Raw genomic sequence first — 19,620 nt, 5'->3', positions numbered from 1 at the left:
CCAATGGGGAGGAAGTAGTGAGACAACAGTGGACTTTCCTGTGGAAAGGGGTGTTAGGCAAGGCTGTTCTATGGCCCCTCTACTTTTCTCGTTATTTATTAACGGGATAGTCGAGAGAATGCTAAGGGCTAGTGTTGATGCCCCTTCGTTGGCGGACACCAGGGTTCCGATCCTGATGTTCGCTGACGACACTCTTATTTTGTCCAAGACTCCCATGGGGCTGCAGCGTGCATTAAGCATTTTTGATGCTTTTTGCGTGGAGCACGGGCTAGAGGTAAACGTAGGAAAAACCAAACTAATGACCTTCACTGCTGGAAGTAGAAGCTCTCCTAAGATAACCCTAAATAACAACAGGCTTGAACTAGTCAATGAATTTACATATTTGGGAGTGCAGATTGCGGGGGGGACTGGCTGGACGCATCATGTAAACAAAGTAGTTCTAAAGCACCAGCAGCTATCAGGAGCTCTAAGGGGGGAACATCGCAAATCAAAAACCAAACCTATAAGACCAGCACTGACAGTGTATGATGCGAAGGTCCTGGGTGCCACCTTATATGGCGCTGAACTATGGGCTTGGAACAGTCTGATGGCTTTACAGACCTCCGAGAACAAGTTCATGCGCGGGATTACTGGACTTCCGCAGAGTACCCCCCTGATCCCATTGTTTATGGACCTTGGTAGACGAACGATCGTCGACAGAGCTCGATTGCGACCAGTTCTTTACTGGAGACGCCTTTGGACGACTCCAGAAATAAGACAGTACGCGGAGGGCTTTTTGTGGATAATCAAGGAAGATATCTTCCATAAGATAAAATGGTTAAAACATCTGAAGACCATGTTGGAAAATATAGGGTTTTCAAATCTTTGGAATAACCCTGAGGGAGAAACCTTCCCAAGCAAAGAAGCCCTCAAAGAGCAATACTGGGATTGGGTGGGAGGCAAGATGCTGAATGACACCAGGGCAGATTCAATGTCTGGTCGTTTCCTGGAGACTAAGATTTCACCTGTCCTAGAAAATTATTGGGATAACATCACGGTACCAATGGACAGGAAACTTATTTTCCAGTTAAGGTCTGGATCTATCCCTCTTAAGAAATTGACATCTGGTTGGCACAGACCCACTAATAGCCTATGTCCTGCCTGTGAAAATGCCGAGGAGAGTTTAGGCCATTTTCTCTTTTCATGTGTAGCCTATGCGAACCCAAGGAGGAAATGGCTCTCGCCGGTATGCAAAAACTTGGGGACACGTGATAGTTCCGTGGCCCTAAGAATCCTATGTACAACATATCAGGATTCGATAGTCATGGGCGTCGCCAAATACATGGGCTGGGCTTGGGCGATAAGACGACGGTCCATAGGGGGTTGCAGGTAATATAGGGGGTTGCAGGTAATTTAGGGATTCCTTTTAATTAACTAATAAATTTTTATGTATTGGTATAATTGTTTTATTTGTAATGTTGTATGAGCTGCACTGTGTTTAATGAATTTTTACTCTGTATTATGTATTTGTGTAACTGTTCTGATTTTATGTGCTTTTATGAGAATTGACTCGAATAAAGCTTATACATAATGTCAAGTGCAACACTTTACATGAATTTGTTAAACCACATAAGAAATATATTGTTAAGTGCACGTTCATGTCATGTATCTGTTAAGTACTTGTGGCGTGTAAAAGGTGTGCAAGTTTGCGCTGCACCAACCTATAGAGCCAGCGAACAAGGAAGGAGGCATTGAGGAACATAACCCTTCAGCTCATCAGGCCTCGCAAGGAACCTATCCCTATCCACCAAATACGCAGAGTTTTGCACATTCATGATGTAACAATGTCCGTATCGGTGATACCCGCATCTTGAGTATAAAAGAGATGTGAGAGAACAAGTCTAGTTTGCCTTTCTCAACATTCAAAATGGCTCATGAATAATTAGAGGACAATGAGCAGTTTTTCTATACCAGTGATGCCTATATTTTCTCTGGTAAGTGACAAAACCAAGAGTGGCAAATCCTTACCTGCTTCTTAACAGTAAAAATGGCACTCATGTTGTGGATTTTAAATAGTAACGTCTTAGACTGAACCAGTGGAAGCATGGCTTTGAGATCACAGCAGGCTGGGTTTAGTGTCACCTGTATCAAGCTGTAGTGTTAGGAAAGAGACGCAGTACTACACATCTCCTTCTCCTAAAGTGAATGAAAAAGGGCTGTTCATCGAAAGCTGTAAATAACCAGAATTACAGTTTATTGTTTTCAATAAGTTTCTACATTGTGATACAGTCCAGCTAGAGTTAAGACTGTGGCCAGTGCTGGCTTTATGAAGTGCGACCAGTACCGTCACACCTGCTGGCAAGGTCAAGGGGGGACCTTATGCATGACAGGCTTAATCAATCAAGTGGCAGTCTAAATGTCCAGATGACTTGCTTGCAGATCTTAGTAACTACTAATCCTTTTCAATATATTTATTTACATATGTATTTATATCGATGTAGCATAATCCAATCAATTGATATAAAAGCGTTCATCTATACATGGTATCGAAAGATGAATAACTAGGTTCAGTAGGCTTAGCATAACACGTATATAAAGTACACAAACCCCATGACTCCAATGATCTATCACCACCCTTACCGGTTTCTGCTCTCAACCCTCTTTTACTTAGCATGCTGATGTCTCCCAAGACTTCCATATTTTATCGATTTTTTGTAAAGATCCTGTACGTTTACCATACAGCACTTCGTAAGTGTCTACTTTGTGCATCTTATTCGTCACCAGTAGGAAGGTGGGGATCTTATCCGATTTCCAGTTTGATAAGATCAGCGATCTAGCCACCAGCATCGAAATAAAGAATAGCTGTTGCTGTTTAATAGATAGGTCTCCTTCCCGAGCTTCTAGCCGAAAAAGAGCTCCATAAGGATTTGACATGATATGCTCTCCTATTTTAGAGCTGGTTTTTGCGAAAATATATTGCCAACATTCCCTTTGATGGCTGCAGGTGAATACAGTGTGAAGCCAGTCACCATTCCTAGTAGCCGTTCCTAGTAGCCACTCCTGCACACACGCTTTGAGGAGACAAAAAATGTTTTCTCTGGAAAATAGGTTATACTAAACCATGGCTTGAGGAATGTTTACTCAAACACCTCGTGAGCTCCAGACTACCAGGGAAAATGAACTGGATTTACTTGCTCAGATTTTATCAATGCATAATAATGCCTGTATTAGAATTAGCCTCCAAAATACACATACAATAACACTATATAGACCCACTTAATCAAATATACATTGAAAACCAAGAAAAGTAAAAATTAGAATTCCATCTGTCTTCTGTACACAGTTTTTCTCCAAAATAAAAGAAAATCTCTCCGTATACACATACAACAATGCTCTGTGTGACCTGCTTTCACTAAACTAGTAACTGTCACCAGTTAAAGGAGTGTGAGACTGGCTGATGTCATCACCTGCTAACACCAATGGGTCCTATCACTCTACTAATAACCAAAATTATGAAGGATTCATAGATAAGGCCTTGACCATATCAAACAAGATCAGCTATATCCCCTGAGGGGAAGCCAATGAACTTGTGGAAGCAGAGCATTTAAGAAGGACCCAAAGACTATGTACAGTTAAAGAAATGTATTGTTGCAGGGCATAAACGTTCCAACCTCAATCAAAAAAATGTATGTACTGAAAGATGAAGGTTGAGTAGGGAGGCGGCTAGGAACAATTGAAGAAATGCAATGTTTCTGACCACTAACTAGGAGGACATGCACATCAAATAAGCCTGAAGGAAGGTTGGCTGAGCATAGGAGTAGGCAATGTATTTACATTTTTTAAGGTATTTGAGGATTCAAGCCATGGGACAGTAATCAATGGCCACAGAAATGTAAACTGGGAAATGGTAGACAACAAGCAAAGATTGAATTCTGAGGACCATCACAGTATTGCATGTACAACAAATGATCCATTGTTATCCACTTTGGCATCCAAACTTCACCAACATTACGCCTCATCAGATCTCTCCATTATATTCGGAAGACACCCAATTTAGAAAATGAAAGGTAAATACTGGTAACGTACCAACTTTATCTTATTTTTTTGGATGACTTCTTTGTTCTCCTTTTGGTACATTTCCATTTTCCTCTTTGTATTTTCAAGATCAACATTGTTGGTTAAGTTAAAGACTACAACGTATGAGGGAATAGAAAAAAGCAAGAGATGAAAATACATAATGGCGTGCTACATCTAAAATTAAACTTTAAACTTAAACCTCCCCTGAGAAAACCAAAGTTCCTTCAAGAAGGATTTAAAATGCTACAAATAGGTTGTGGTAAAATCTGAAACTTGACCAATACCCATGGGCATTAGCAAACCACTACATATTCATTCTTGTAATCAATGTTATTTCAAAGACATTTTACCTGCCATTAAATTAGTAACTAATAGTAACTAGTAATGTATTGCTTAGTTAATAATAACCTTTACAATAAAGCAAGTATAATTAAATTCACAAATTGAAGTGAAAATATTTCAAAGCCTATAAGTACATTTGCTGCACAGACATTTGAGCATAAGCATATGACCAATTGTGTACACACTTCGATCTTAATATAATTTCAGAAATGTTTCTATATTATCAACAAACTTTACAGTTCTAGCATCAAGTCGAACATTGTCACCTCTCATAACATGTGCACCAATAGCTTTACTAATCTGAAGGAACAAAGCTCTAAGTACTGGGCGCAACCAGAATCTCTAACCCTGTGAGAAGTCCAGGCAGATACAACATATGTCTGACAAAGACTCAAGCTTGTATGCGCAAAATGTACAGACAGGTCTTTTGCCTTTTATTCGCAGATTGTTGTACTTTACCTCCAAATTCTAGAAATGGTTTACACATAAAGATAAATATAAATAAATTGTACCAAATATATATGTGTAAAGAGTCATAAAAAGCAGAAATGTTAATTAATTGAATGAGTTCAATATATATAAATTTCTCTTCAGATTTTCAACAGCCTGTTGGTCTTCCAAAAGAGGCATATCTCAGTGTCAAGTGAGATTTAAAGACTTCATATGCCATTTTTAAGTGACCTTAACTTTGATAAACTAGATTTGTGCAATAAACCTAAAGTATGAGCATACCATAAGATGTAGTCTGATACTGCTTTATATCAGATCTGGCCCATCAAGTGAGTGCTGGTGGTCTGCTTTAATTTAAAAACATACTGCAGTACTCTTCTTCCAACAAAAACATAATTCTCAATAAACTGATTTCTAGTCTCAGTTGGGCTTTGGGACTGGATTTAGAAAAATTAAAAAAGCATTAACAAAACTTCCTAAAGATTATTCTAGCCATGAGTTTAAAGCACCCCAGAAAGCAGTAGCTCTATAAAGGAATGCAGAAATAATTTTTTCTTTAATTTCGCTAAGTACTCACTTTATGGTTAGGGCTACTAACTGGCAATAAAGGTGAAGGATTGCATAGTTAAGTGAGGACAATGTAGATTTCAATGTATGGACAACCGCCAGTTTCCATGGTAACTCCTATAAATTCATAAGGTGAAACTATCACGAGTTTGTTGACTAAGTAGAAGGTGAAATATTACATATTACATGTTCATACAATTTTAGATTACTGGAGCATTTAAGTAACGCTGCACTGCAACAACATTTAAATCTATGAGGACTGCATTGTTTATATATTTCAGATAGAAAGAACTTTGATCACAAATTCCAGTAGAACTCTACTTTTACTCCATTAAATTCCTAGGAGTAAACCAATACACACACAAAAGGGACCCTTTTGCTGACATGTATGGTAGACTGACCCATCATCGAGACTGCCAGCACTTTATCCATGGCGTCATACCCTGCTTCACTGGGAGAATACCAGAGTGACACACCCATTTCTGCAACTTCTATTTCTATTTTAATTTATAAAGCACACATGGTTACCAAAAGGTGTTGTGGTGATGAAGTGAGTACCCATGCAAAGGGCACAGAGTAATCTATAGTGAAACTGGGGGCGGGTGGGATTAAGAAAACAAAAAGGGTTTTAAAGACTTACGGAATCTCAAAATATTGGGTTTAGCAAGAACTGTGGACGGAAGGATGTTCCAGACTTGTCCCGTAATAACTGAGGAGTATCGGCTACGTCTGGCTTTGCGGCATTCAGGCACATCCCTCCAGATGAAGGAGGATGAGAACAGCAGTCTGGCAGACTTGCATTATGTAAATTTTCTGATGATGGATGTAGATGGGGCAATGAGCAGGTAACATGGCTGTGTGGCAAAAGCAGAGGGCATTGCAGAGGCTAATTTTCTGAACAGTATAGTGTTTTGAGGTGGACAGAAATCATGTCATGTTTGAGTCCGCCTACTATAAGTTTTGCTGCCAAGTTCTAAATTGACTGCAATCTAAGCATTAAGTAGTCTGGAAGGTCTACATATAGTACATTACAGTCGTCTAAATGATGAATAGTCAATGATGGAACTAGTAGTTGTCTAGATGTCAATAGTGTAAGTGGAAGGATTTTCTTTAAAACCTTCATGGTGAAAAGGCAGATTGATGTGACTTTCCGGATGTCTGGTTCAAATCACATCTTTATTTAGAATAAGACACCCAAATTCTGAACATTTGTTGCCGGAGTAGGATTTAGTCCATTAATTCAGGTCACCACGAAAAGGGGCCGATGGAGGAGCTCCCAAAGACCAGGGCCACATTTTTGTCAGAATTAAGACAGAGGGGGTTGGAATTAATCCAGCTGGCCATCTCAACTAGACAACATTTAAATTAATCCTGTAAAAAGTTGGGGGTTTCCATTCATACACAGAAAACCCTGGGTGTTGTCTAAATATTCATGAAACTAATACCCAAATAAGGCAATCAAGTTCGCCAATGGAGCAACGTATATGTTAATAAGCGTGGAGTTTAGGGCAGAGCCCTGTGAGCCTCCACATCTTAAGTCTCTAAACTTGGAACGATAAGGTGGCAAGTGGACAATTTGTTTTCTAGAATTCAGGAAGAATTCAAACAATCCCAGTACTTTCCCTCAAATACCTAACAGACGCAGCCCATTTAGAAGGATAGTGGGTAAGACCATGTCAAACTCTGCTGACAAGTCAAGAAGGATGAGGGCCACAGACTCCCGGAATCTAATATCATATGGATGTCATTGGCAGCAGCAATAAACATTGACTCTGTACTGAGGGTGGGTCTAAAACCAGATCCAAATGATTTGAGAGCCTTGTTTCCTTCTATATAATGGGATAGGTGGGGATTAACCCAGCTTTCTAGAATCTTGATGATGAAAGGTGGTCCAAACGTTTACTGGAATACTAGGGTCCAAGAAGGCTTCCTTTTTCAAGAGGGAGGGCGTTACATGAGCAATTTTATAAATAAGAGTGGGACCAAGCCTGTTACTGGGGGCTTATGCTAAATGGCTGGTGTAACCGTAGTAGCAATTTGTTTGAAAATTCTTGCTATCAAGGATACAGCGGACGATCCCGCGTTGATCGTATTCATTTTAACTAAGGTAATGTGCACTTTCAGATAAATGAAATTGGATCAAAAACATAAAGATTTGGTAGCTGGCTCTAAGAAGGCATTTGCCAGGATAGTCAAGCTGAATGAGGATTCTAGATTTGAAATTATATCATGCAACAAATCAGCAAGGCCCGAGCATAAAGTTTGGGATGGGATGGGAACTCCTTTAGCAACAACCTGGCATAAAGTGTTCCCTCCGCAGCTAATAATGCTATCATACAATACCTTACGGTGTTGGTTCTGTCTCCTTTTGTTATACAATTGTGGAATAACCAAACCCTTCTAGGAATATGAAATGTTAGAAGGGCTGGAATTCCTTGATAGGTAGACAATTGAACAGTTTTGCACTAGGAGCAACCGAGTTGGCATACAGGCATAATCAACATCCATGCTGATTTGACTATCATGGAACTTATCACGGTAGTATTACTCAATGTGTCATGGTTTTCAGTGGCTAAGACAGTAGTTTTAAAATATCAATAAGGGTTGTGGTTTATTTTAAACTTTTAAAGCATCTGTCTGAAGGGATTCTTTTTGACAGATAAAAGCTTCTTAGCTTACAGAGAAAGTAGTAGACGTGCAGCAGGCATTTACATGCAGCTGTACGTTTTCCTGCAGTGCCACCTTTTATAGATTAACATGGTTTGTTAAATACAAGAGACTTTGCAGCTGTGTGTTGCTCTTGACATGTACAAACGTTTGTGAACTTGTGTCACGCAAAATGACTCATTAAAAAAGTAACATATTGTTCTTGTATGTCAGGGAGAGTCACAAAAACAGGCTTTTCTTAAGTATTCTTGGCACACATCCCTCCGAGAGAGATTAGCAAAGCAGCTAAACAAAAGTCAAATCACAATCTCTGCAGAGATTATAGCTGGAAGTGTGCATCAGAGTGACTACTGAAACGGCAGTTTTGCAGACTAAGAGAAACATCAAAAGGCTTCCGAGATATATATAGACAAAATGGAATCCAATTGAAACAATCATGCATATCTATGCAACAGGAAATGCGGTATGAAAATGTGTGTTATAATCAATGTAACTAGTGCTCTCCATAACTGGTATGTATAAAGCCTACTGAAAACTTTATTAAAACACACACACACACACACACAAACACAGCCTTACATATGTAACGACACTCTGGTACATCTTCATAAGTAGAAGCAACACTAGGGTAGGGAACTGGAGATAGTAAAGCACTGCAAGTAAAGTGGTAAAGCACTACATTGCCATGTTGACCTCCGAAAGAGAGATGAGTGACTATTAGGAAACGCGGGGTACCTCTTTCTCATAGACTACATTGTACTTATTACCAAAAGTACACACAAATATGGAAAGGTCCCCAGGAAGTCTGATAGTTTCACCAAGAGTAGGTCTGTTCGAAAAGACCTATATATATTTATAGTCATCACGTCCTTTTTTCCACTTATTGTGACTGTACCTAGTTATCTGAGGGACCATACAGATTTTATCAAGAAGACACACGATCTGTATATAGAACCTGAAATTTTGTAAGTCACTATAGACCGAAACAATTTATACACATGCAATGTCCATGAGCAGGGTATCCGTGCATGTAAGGAGTTCCTCAAAGCCAGACCACCTAATAATAAGTATAAACATACAGGTTTGTTGTTACTGATTACAGAGACATGCATAACAGAGAAAGTTTTTCTGTTTCGCAAACAGATGTACAGACAGGCCGTGGAACAGCAGACCAGCACCTGCTCTGCAAATGTATTCATGAGATGGCGGGAGAAGCAGGTGTCCCGTGATGACAGATTACTTAGTCATTTGCAGAAGATGTCGCTATGAATTCTCGGGCTACTTAATGACAATAACTGTAGTATCAATCTAAACAAGGAAGTAAGTTAAATAAGCATATGTTTTTAGATCATAAAGTGGAAACAGTGGGGAATCGCATACACACCTCACTGCATTGAAAATCATCTGCTGGTAAAAGTTAAGTTTGAGCGGTGAACTCCGCTCCGCTTGCGGAGTTTTCCGCACTCCTCATTACACGGAGCTTGCTGAGTTCTGAAAAACGTATTTCCTCACTCACTTTCGTTAATGTCAAGTTGGCGAGCGCGGGTGAAGAAAATCCACCTCCCGCCGAGATTTTTCCTCGTTCGCGATCATCAACATCAACCTGGTGAGCGCAAGCGTGGAAAATCAACCTCCCGGCGAGATTTCTCAACACGGGCGGTTATATTTCGCATTGCAAGTTGTCACGTATGCTCGCGACCACCCGCGTTGAGAAACCGTCCGTTCGCATTGAGAAAGCTGCCGCTCAAATAAAAATCCACTTGAGCAGCAGAAAGAAAGCAGAGCCTGCTTGTGCTGTGCATGGTGCCATTCACGATGATTGCACAGTGAGGACAAGCACCTGACACTGAAAATCGACATGTATCTAACACACTCCGCCACTTGCGGAGCTCCCCGGAGCGCGGCAGAGTTTTTTTTACACATCGCGAAGTTCCGCTATGCAGAACTCCGCAAACTCCGCCCAGGCTTAGTAACAGAGTACTTCACACAGCCAGCTGCCACCCAGCACATGCTAAATGTTGGTCAGACTCATTGACCAAGACGCATTAAGCTTCTCAGTAGGTATACTTTTTGAAAATATGCATCATACCAGTCATACCCGGTGACATACCTCAATGTGACTCGATTCTCAAGTTAGGGACAGATAAACTATGATGTGAAACAAAACCAGTAGTAAATAAACAACAATGGTTCTGTCAGATAAGATTCATCAATTAAAAAAGCAATATTAGCACAAAAGCTTAGGAAGTCAATTGTTATTGTAGAAATACATCACAAGACACGTATGTCTGAATAACACAGTAATTGATGAATGACAAGTATTTCATAGTCACTGAGTTGGAACAATACATCATAAGATCAAACAATAAGGTGCTCCATATGTACTGAGTGAGAAGTGCTCATGCAGTGCATCAGAGAAAAACAAGTGACTGTACATATACAAAAACAGGAACAAAAAACAATTCAGATGCTTCAAGCGGCCTGTCCACTACATCTAATTTTTCAGTCTTTCCTAGATGGGAAATTTTACATCTGGCCTCACAAAAGCCCAAAAGGTGACATTTTGGTACAGGCAATGAATGAACCAACAATGTTTCGACCCTTTTAGGAAGAGTGTGCCTTCTATGCAACAGGACAAAGTGACGGGTCAACCTGTGTGTTAAAATATATATAGTCAGGCCTTATATAATATGAATTATGTATGGTCATGGTGTGACTCTAAAACCACTTTGCAACTCACCAGTAGGGTGAAATGTATGACCTTCTTTAGTCGCACCAAAAGAACATTTTATTTCTGTATTGTAAATATTAATATGGAAATAGATGAATTAATCGATAAAAATGAAATCTCGTCCTTACAAACAAAATCCCTGTTGTAACCTCCATATCAACCTCGACTCGCAAATACGTAGCCAGGCCCGTGGTTTCTAATCAATAGGTCACAGGTGAGAGGGTGCGTAGCTGACAGGCAAACACTTGGGCAGGAAACTCTTGATCAAACCCACAGATAGGTGCTGCGACATTACAATGATCAAGGGAGATTGCCCCAATAAAGCATACATGAGAGGGGTACGCGCGCTCCTAAAAACACCATAAAGTCAGATGCCACATGAGTTAGGAACACAATGCCAATCATGAACTAGCACACGCAGTGATCACTCACTTCCCATCAGGACATCTGGACACGTTATCCACTGGCCACATTGTGTCCTCGCAAGGTCGCGTCCCACCTGTGGTAACTATTAGGCAATTAATTTATGACTCCAAAGGCAGAAATCAACATTTTTAAGCATATATGGTATGCCAAAAAATGTTATAATCTGTCATTTTTTGTATAAAAGAAGGATACATACAAATGGTAAATTGAGTCAGTCCTCAGACCTCAGGCCTGTAATTGTACTCATGGTCGTAATGTTTAATTAAACAAACTGTTCCTGTTTTGCCAAACGCCTCCGGTATTCTGTTTTTTAAAGGATTTCGAACTCGAGTAACATAAACATAATGTGTTGGGTTGACACATAGCGATGAAAGCTCAAATACGCCATACTCACTTTTTATGAAATAAGGTGTACTCCTCTCTTTATAAAAAGTGACTGCTTCATTTGTTCGTCAAGTGGAGGGGTCAAATGTAAGGAAACCTTCTACAAATCAAGACACTTTGTGCTAGGAGAAAATCACTAAGTCCAGAATGGCCACTGGAAGGGGATGGGATATGGAGATATGAAGGTATATGTCTTTGAGATCCAATGCTGTCGACCATCCCCTGGAATAACAAGTAGAATAATGAGCTTGGAGTATTTCCATCTTAAATCAAATCTTGGATAAGAACTGATTCAGGTTCTTCATACTGATTATCAGCCTGAAGTCCCTGATGAAAAGACTCACTTGATATTTGTGATGCAGTCTGTGGATCCCAATTGTGATTTCTGTCTTCCTATGCTTTTAGACAGTGGTTTGTGTTATGAAATGTGAGGTTTTATATTGTTCTTTTAAAAAATGCTAGCTGGAGTTTTTAATATATTGATATAATCTTATTTATTGATATTTATATATGCATTTTTATGTATATGTGTATTGTGGCTGTTTTGTTTGCCTATACTTTTATGATCCACAGAGATCCAAATACAGTTCTTTGATGATGATGATGATGATTTTCGCACCAGAAACACACTGAAATGAAAACCTTGTTCTTAATGGGACTTTGGAACAGCACAGATTGCTTTTTTCATCAGCTTGTCTTAAATCTCCCGAGTCAAAAAGTCTGCTGTTTTATTGGATCTTCAACATAGGAACGATGAACCAGACCAGAGTCTGGAGAAAGCTCCTTGAACTCCAGAGAGTAGACTTGCTTTATCATTTACAAAACCCAGGCATCTGATTTTTTTGCCTAATCTGATGAAGGGAAAAGGCTGATTATATTTCTTAATTCCAGCTTGGAATTGGAACCCACACTAATGCCTTCTTTTTGATGGTCTGAGCAGAGGATCAGGCTTGATCTGTGTGTTAAACAACAGGGCATGCTTCTGATTCTTGAAAGCTCTGCAAAGTAAATCTTATTGAGCCCTAAACAACCAGTCATCAGAGAAGGGCATATGAAGCAGATCAGCCTTCTGGCCCCCTTCTGCTTTCCAATCTCTACAGAAAATATGGCGATGGGCTGCAGTATTGTAGACTGTGGAGAATGCCGCACCCCTTTAAATTATCACAAGAGACATCCGAAGTCTAGCCTGAAATTCTGTTAGATAAATGTTCTGCCCAATCTATCCCTTTTTGAATAACCACTACGATGGTCTAAAGATCCTTCACAAGGGACTGAGATGCATACAATGCATAAACAGCGGCCTTCACAGCAAGGTTCATACCTGAAACCCCCCTTTTTTTTTAAAAAAAAAAGAAGCATCTACCTTACAGTCTACGAAATCTGACACTGTTACCTTCTCTGTGATAACTGTAGAACGTCTAGCAAGTTTATTCAACATTATACCTACTTTAGCAACAATGGCTACTCCATGCCCCCTTTAGCCAGAGGTTATAAATGTGTCAAAAATGTAGGAAGATGTCTTTTCTAGGTTCTTCTTATTCTTCCACTCTCTACGAAGCAAATCCAAAATTTCTTTATTAACTGTCAGAAAAGAAGAAGGATGGAAATGTAACTGTTGAAAAAGTCTAGAACTTGTACCAGGTTGCTCATCCTCCATAGGAATATGTAGATTATTACTCAAATTGCTGAAAAGAGTGACAAGTTCCACTGTCTGAATGAATCGGACAAGGGAGACTCCTCCAGTAAGAGCCACCATGATGACGCTGAAGAATGTGATGAAATGTTCACAGTAGAAGTAAGGAATGTAGCAGAAGAATAGAATAGCAAAAGGCAGAATCATTTTCAAGCTTCAGAAGAGCCACATTCAAAAATGAAACCAAATACTGCATCTACTCATCAGAAAGGCCAAACCCAGAGGCAGGAGAAAGAGTATCTTCTTCATTCCCCTTCTTTTTAGGTTGTGTCTGATACAGAGCATAAGCTGTTGGTAGAATATTTTGCTAACACATTTAAAAAGGTTAAAAATGGTTTGGGGACTGCTGATTACTTACCATTGATAGGCTATGATGTCACTACCTTTTCCTTGCCTCTTATTGGGGAGTGTCTCCTGCTTGCCTCCTGGGGCTTCAGTGTCTGTTCCTGCCATGGAGCATGGACTTTATACAGCTTCCTGTTGGCGGCCAGTGTCCTTCCACTGGCCGCACGCTACTGCAGGTACTTTGTTTTCTAACTGTTTGCCAAGCACTCTATAACAGGGCATGTGACTGCGGTCCATCTGCCTGCTCCATCCCTTCCTCGTGTTGCTTCCCCCCAGCCTCTCACCCGCTGTTTGTTGATGTTGTCTCCTTCTCCCCTGCACCTCCCTCATGTTGCTTGCTTCACTCTGCTTTTTTAGACATATTGCACAGTAGTGTGGACTGCTCTGCAACATGGTTTAAAGAAAAAAAGCACTAGGACGCAGGCAACGCTGGCCACATCATAGAGTTGTTTTCCTTTACTTTAAGCCATTTTGCACAGCAGTCTGCACTACTGTGCAGCATGTCTAAAAAACAAAGTCAAGAGATCTTGTACAGGTGAAACCTAATGGCATTGCCAATGCAATGCTTGTTTATCAACATCATTGTTAGAGCAGTGTTGCCTCTTACCCTCATAGCTGCTATGGAACGTACAGCTCCAGTGCTGGACGTTCCATTGCGCAGGTGGGGTTCGAACGTTCAACGGGCCGACGGCAGCACTACGGAGGTAGTGGTGCCGTCGGCCGCCGAACGTGCGCAGCACCTAAGGGGTTACAGAAGCACGTTGTGTTCCATCAAGAATTGCAATGGAAACATAGTAAAGAATGTATTTTATACCTGTGAGGATCTGCGTGTACTATATGATATGGGGCCTTATCACGGAGTACACTTGCAGATACCGTCTTTGGTCCGGTCCGTATAATTTACTTAACCTTCGCTCAACCCTGGGTAGCTGTGACTGCGAGTAGTAAGGCTTAGCAAAGAACTTAGTGTGAAGCATTTAACAGTATCAAACAACAAAATAAGAAAAGCACACACCAATAAAGAGCCACAACAACAATTTATAAAAATAGAACTTATTTGGGTCACCAAAATGTACTTGAGGATTCCGGAGGTAACAGATTTTAGACGTTTTAATCACTTAAGTACAACCAGCATTGGTCAACAAAAAGTTAGTAAACTTTTCAAAAGTTTGAAAGAATTAGTGCGAGAACTCCAGCCCAGGTTGGGAAATCAATCGTGCAGGGAAGGTCTAAAGGGCCAGAAAGGATACTTTGTATAGTTACCTCGCCATCAGAGCGTTTTTGAGGCAAGTTGCAAACTTCACAGGACAACTGCTATAGACTTCAATGGAGTTATCCTGATTCTGAGGATACAGGCAAATGAGCTCAAATGATGCTTCTGTTGTGATGCGTTTGACGGGGGGGACTTTGTGGTGGTTCCTGGGTCCACGGGTGAAATTCTTGCTATCTTGGATTTGTCTCTTGTCGTGCCCGGCGACTGGTAGCGGCAAAACTTCCATTGTGGATAACAATTTGTTGGTTTGGGCTCTTTCAGCTTTTGTAGCCCTGGTACTGGTTCCAGGGGATCAGGTGACTGATCCTTGGAGTCACTGCTGTGGGTGAAGTTGGGAAATCAACTTTTTCCTGTGTCCCAATCTTGCTACCCCAAAAGTGCAGCAGATGCAGTCCACTTGATGGTGCAACCAGTATTTGTGCGAGTCAAGGGCAGCAGGGCAGTCCTTCTTTGGTCCTCTCTTCCTAAGTGTGAACTGAGGGGCAGTGTGCTAGGGGTGCCATATTTATCACAGGAAAGAGCCCCATGGGGACGAAGCGGTTAAAAGCCAATGGGCTACTGGGTCCCCTTCTACCTAGTGACGAGTTTAAGGTGATGTGTGGCATCTAGCTATCCCCAAGTGCTCCATTCATGCCTCTTTCAAAATGGCACAATCCTTCCTTGGGCGTCAGGAGCAGGATAGCCCACTCTAGAGGTTTGGTTACCAGTGGGCTACATGCCAACGGAAAAACCGGTTTTGGCACATGTTTACCTTTATTAGCTTTGTCTCCGAATTCTCTGCAGGAACAAAGGCACCCTGCTCAGGGAATTGCCACAAGCAGCCCTTCAAAGGCAGGTTTAACTTTAGGGCAAACACCCTGAGTGGCCTTCCTGGGAGAGGAAGTAACACCTCGCTCTGTGGTAACTGCTTTTGTTCCAGGGCCTGGGGGTCATTCACACGTTTCCCCAGGTGGTCAAAAATATGTCTATGTGTCAGGGCCTTTGTGAGACCACAGTAATAGCTGGAGTGCAGAGGAGCAACTTTGTAAAAGCTGCTAATTTTAATAGTGACTTTGAATCAGCCCTGGGCATCAGGGCAGATTTAATGCTACAATTAATTTGATACCTTACTTGACCTTACTGGGTACTCTTAGAGGTTAGCCTGGAGGAGATGCCAGCTGGTAGCCTTGTGTTAGCCAAAGGGGCTCCTAACCTTGCAAAACTACAATTTTAAGTATTGTTACTAAAACATATTTAAAAAACATGTCTTACTTAGGAATATATAGCTCCCTGCTATAGGGCTCCAAAGGCTTTCCTTAATGGAGACTTAGACACATCCTTAAAGGAAGTGGTGCTTTTCCATCAGATGTAATGCCAAAAGTGACACTGCCCTTTAAGTCTACAGTGGCAGGCCGGGGTCCATTATGTCTCTGTCACATTCAGGGTGGCATACACAGTTCTGCAGCCCTGGGTGAGCACTCTACCTTACATGCCCTCGGTATCTGGGATAGCATATACTAAGGCTTATAAGTAAGTCTATACTTGAAAATTAGGTGTATCCAACGTAACATACTTTAGTATATGGTTAGAACACTGGCACTGAGATCTGGATACCAGGCCTCAGTGCACTCTGAGTCAAAAATCCAACAGCATCAGTCCAAAAATGTGGGGTTGAACATGCAAAAAGAGGCATTTCCTTACAATACATTTAAAGAAAGCACATGGATGTCCAAGTTAATGCCCGCAAGGGTTCCGTTCCCACTCTTTCCTTTTTTTAAATAATAAAACAAAGAAGCCAACTCATACATAAGGTCATGATATCCAGATGAATTAGTCCATTCTTGAAATGAATCTGCCTATTTTATACATTTAAAAAAAAAAAACAACAAATAATAATATTATTAAGAAAAGAAAACAAGCATTTGCAATGCAATAGGTCTCGCATTAGGAAAGCTTGAGCTATTGGTATTGTAAATGACAAATCTTTTACTTATGTGTTGGTTTTGAGAATAGCGAAATTAATAGCTTTGTCATTTACAATGCCAATAGTTTTAACTTTCGCAAATGTGACACCTATCGCATTTGTAATGCAATATGTGTTGTATTTACGTGACTTTGATGTATTGATATTACAAATAACAATGGCTTAATCATTAATACTTAAATAAAAGTTATTGTAATTTATAATGGCAATAGCTTAAACTTTTGTAAATAACTTTTGTGAAGTTTATGTTCTATGTATTTTATTGTAAGGAAAGTCCAAGAACAGAAGTGAAATATTAACATCTTTTTGTGACATTTGTAATAAAGCTTGAAACATTGTGAGAACATATTTAAATCAGTTGCTGTTGAATGGTTGCACAGATTGATGCTGTGGTGGCGACGAGTGATGCTGTTGCGTTCAGTGATGCTGTGGTGATGCTATAGATAGATAGATAGATAGATAGATAGATAGATAGATAGATAGATAGATAGATAGGAGGGAGGGTGATAGATAGATAGATAGATAGATAGATAGATAGATAGATAGATAGATAGATAGATAGATAGATAGATAGATAGAGGGAGGGCGATAGATAGGTAGAGTGAGTGCGATAGATAGGTAGAGTGAGTGCGATAGATAGGTAGAGTGAGGGCGATAGGTAAAGAGAGGGCGATAGGTAGAGTGAGGGCGATAGATAGATAGATAGGTAGATAGATAGATAGAGTGAGGGCGATCAATAGATAAGAGTTATGGCGATAGATAGAGTAGATAGGTAGAGTGAGTGCGCTAGATAGGTAGAGTGAGTGCGATAGATAGGTAGAGTGAGTGCGATAGATAGGTAGAGAGAGGGCGATAGATAGGTAGAGAGAGGGCGATAGATAGGTAGAGAGAGGGCGATAGATAGGTAGAGAGAGGGCGATAGATAGGTAGAGTGAGGGCGATAGATAGATAGATAGATAGATAGATAGATAGATAGATAGATAGATAGATAGAGTAAGAGCGATAGATAGATAGAGTGAGGGCGATAGATAGAGTGAGGGCGATAGATAGATAGAGTGAGGGCGATAGATAGATAGAGTGAGGGTGATAGATAGAGTGAGGGCGATAGATAGATAGATAGAGTGAGGGTGATAGATAGATAGAGTGAGGGCGATAGATAGATAGAGAGAGGGCGATAGATAGAGTGAGGGCAATAGATAGATAGAGTGAGGGCGATAGATAGATAGAGTGAGGGCGATAGATAGAGTGAGGGCGATAGATAGATAGAGTGAGGGTGATAAATAGAGTGAGGGCGATAGATAGATAGAGTGAGGGCGATAGATAGATAGATAGAGTGAGGGTGATAGATAGAGTGAGGACGATAGATAGAGAGTGTGAGTGATAGAGTGAGGGCGATAGATAGATAGATAGCGAGTGTGGGCGATAGATAGAGTGAGGGCGATAGATAGAGTCTGAAATCAGTATGGTACAATAAATATTGAAGTATTGAGGCCAGGGGTAGAGAATGAAACACTGACGTCAGAGGGTGTGCGTGTAGGAGGAAGAAATAAACGTGAGAATAGCAGACTGAGTTGGTATGAGAGGAGAGCAACAGAATAGAACGAATGATACCCACAGGAAGGACAAAGGGTGACAGAGAAAGAGAAAAAAGAAAAAGAGCAAGAAATTCTGTGTGTGTATGCGCTTGAGAGATACAGAGGAAGAGAGAGAGAGAATGAGTGAAATTGAGCGAGGAGGAAATGATAGACTGTGTCAGGATGAGAGTGATCACAGGACAGAATAAAACAAATAGAGGATGAGTGCCTAGGTGATGGTCAGACAGAGAAAGAGACAAGGCAGAAGACTAGAGACAGAGAGTAAAAAGAGCAACAAAGAGGAAATTAAAAAGAGGGGAGGGGAAATTATGAGCGGAAGAGTGGAAAGAGATAAATAGAGGAGAGGGAGAGGAATAAGAGAATGGGCGACAGAAGTATTGGAAAATGAAGAGAAATGAATATATAGGAAAGGGGGAATGAGAGTAAAATACGTGGAATTCACTGAGAAAAGCAAATGAGTGAAGGGGAGAAAGTGAAACTGACTGAGAAACAAAATGTGAACTGATGTTTGTCACAGAAAAAAACACAACGCTTGAGAACAAAAAGGTTAGGTAATGTTAGAATTAACAAGTAGAAAGAAAAGAGAAGAATGTTGAAAGATATGAAAGAGGGAAAGTTGAGAGGGGGACACAGATATTAGTGACATGAGCACAATCTATAGAAAGAGTGAGAAGACTGAGTGCAAGGAAGAGAGAGGGGATAATAAGCCAGAGCGTTAGAGAGACAGAAAGAGAGCGATGAAGGAATAAGAGGGCAGAGGAAGAAGACAGGAAAAAGATAAAAAAAGAAGAGAGTGTGCGAGGGACGATAGGATGGCGAGAAACATATAAGGGATTGATGAAGATGAGAGGGAAGATGAAAGAGAGAGATTGGTAGGAAGACAGTAAGAATGAAGTGTTTAGCCATGCAGCAGATTACCCTGCATGCTGTGCCGCCAGGGTTTGAAGAGTTATACAATTACTACACACTGGGTCAAGCAGTCTGACTCCGGAATACATGCTTGCTTCAGGAAACAAGAATACAAGCTTGCCTCAGGAAACATTAAACAACTGAAAAGTACTCATTGCCCCAATTGAGAATAGGTGTTTCTAGGTCAGATACGTCTGGACTTCTGATCTAATGATTATA

The 19,620-nt window shown here is 40.6% G+C and overlaps 1 protein-coding gene across 1 annotated transcript in view; it reads right to left on the bottom strand.

Annotated features, from left to right (window-relative positions):
- Positions 1-19,620, bottom strand: part of MNAT1 (MNAT1 component of CDK activating kinase) — a 687,393-nt gene that overhangs the window by 420,237 nt on the left and 247,536 nt on the right. Inside the window, exon 4 of the mRNA XM_086936667.1 lies at positions 4,066-4,169. Within this exon, the coding sequence (XP_086792793.1) occupies positions 4,066-4,169 (104 nt within the window). The remainder of the gene's footprint in view (positions 1-4,065; positions 4,170-19,620) is intronic.

Source organism: Lissotriton vulgaris, chromosome 9, assembly GCF_964263255.1.
Source record: "Lissotriton vulgaris chromosome 9, aLisVul1.2, whole genome shotgun sequence".
In the NCBI taxonomy this organism is placed as follows: domain Eukaryota; kingdom Metazoa; phylum Chordata; class Amphibia; order Caudata; family Salamandridae; genus Lissotriton; species Lissotriton vulgaris.
Note: the sequence above shows the minus strand (reverse complement) of the source record. Positions and strands in the feature narration are given on the sequence as shown.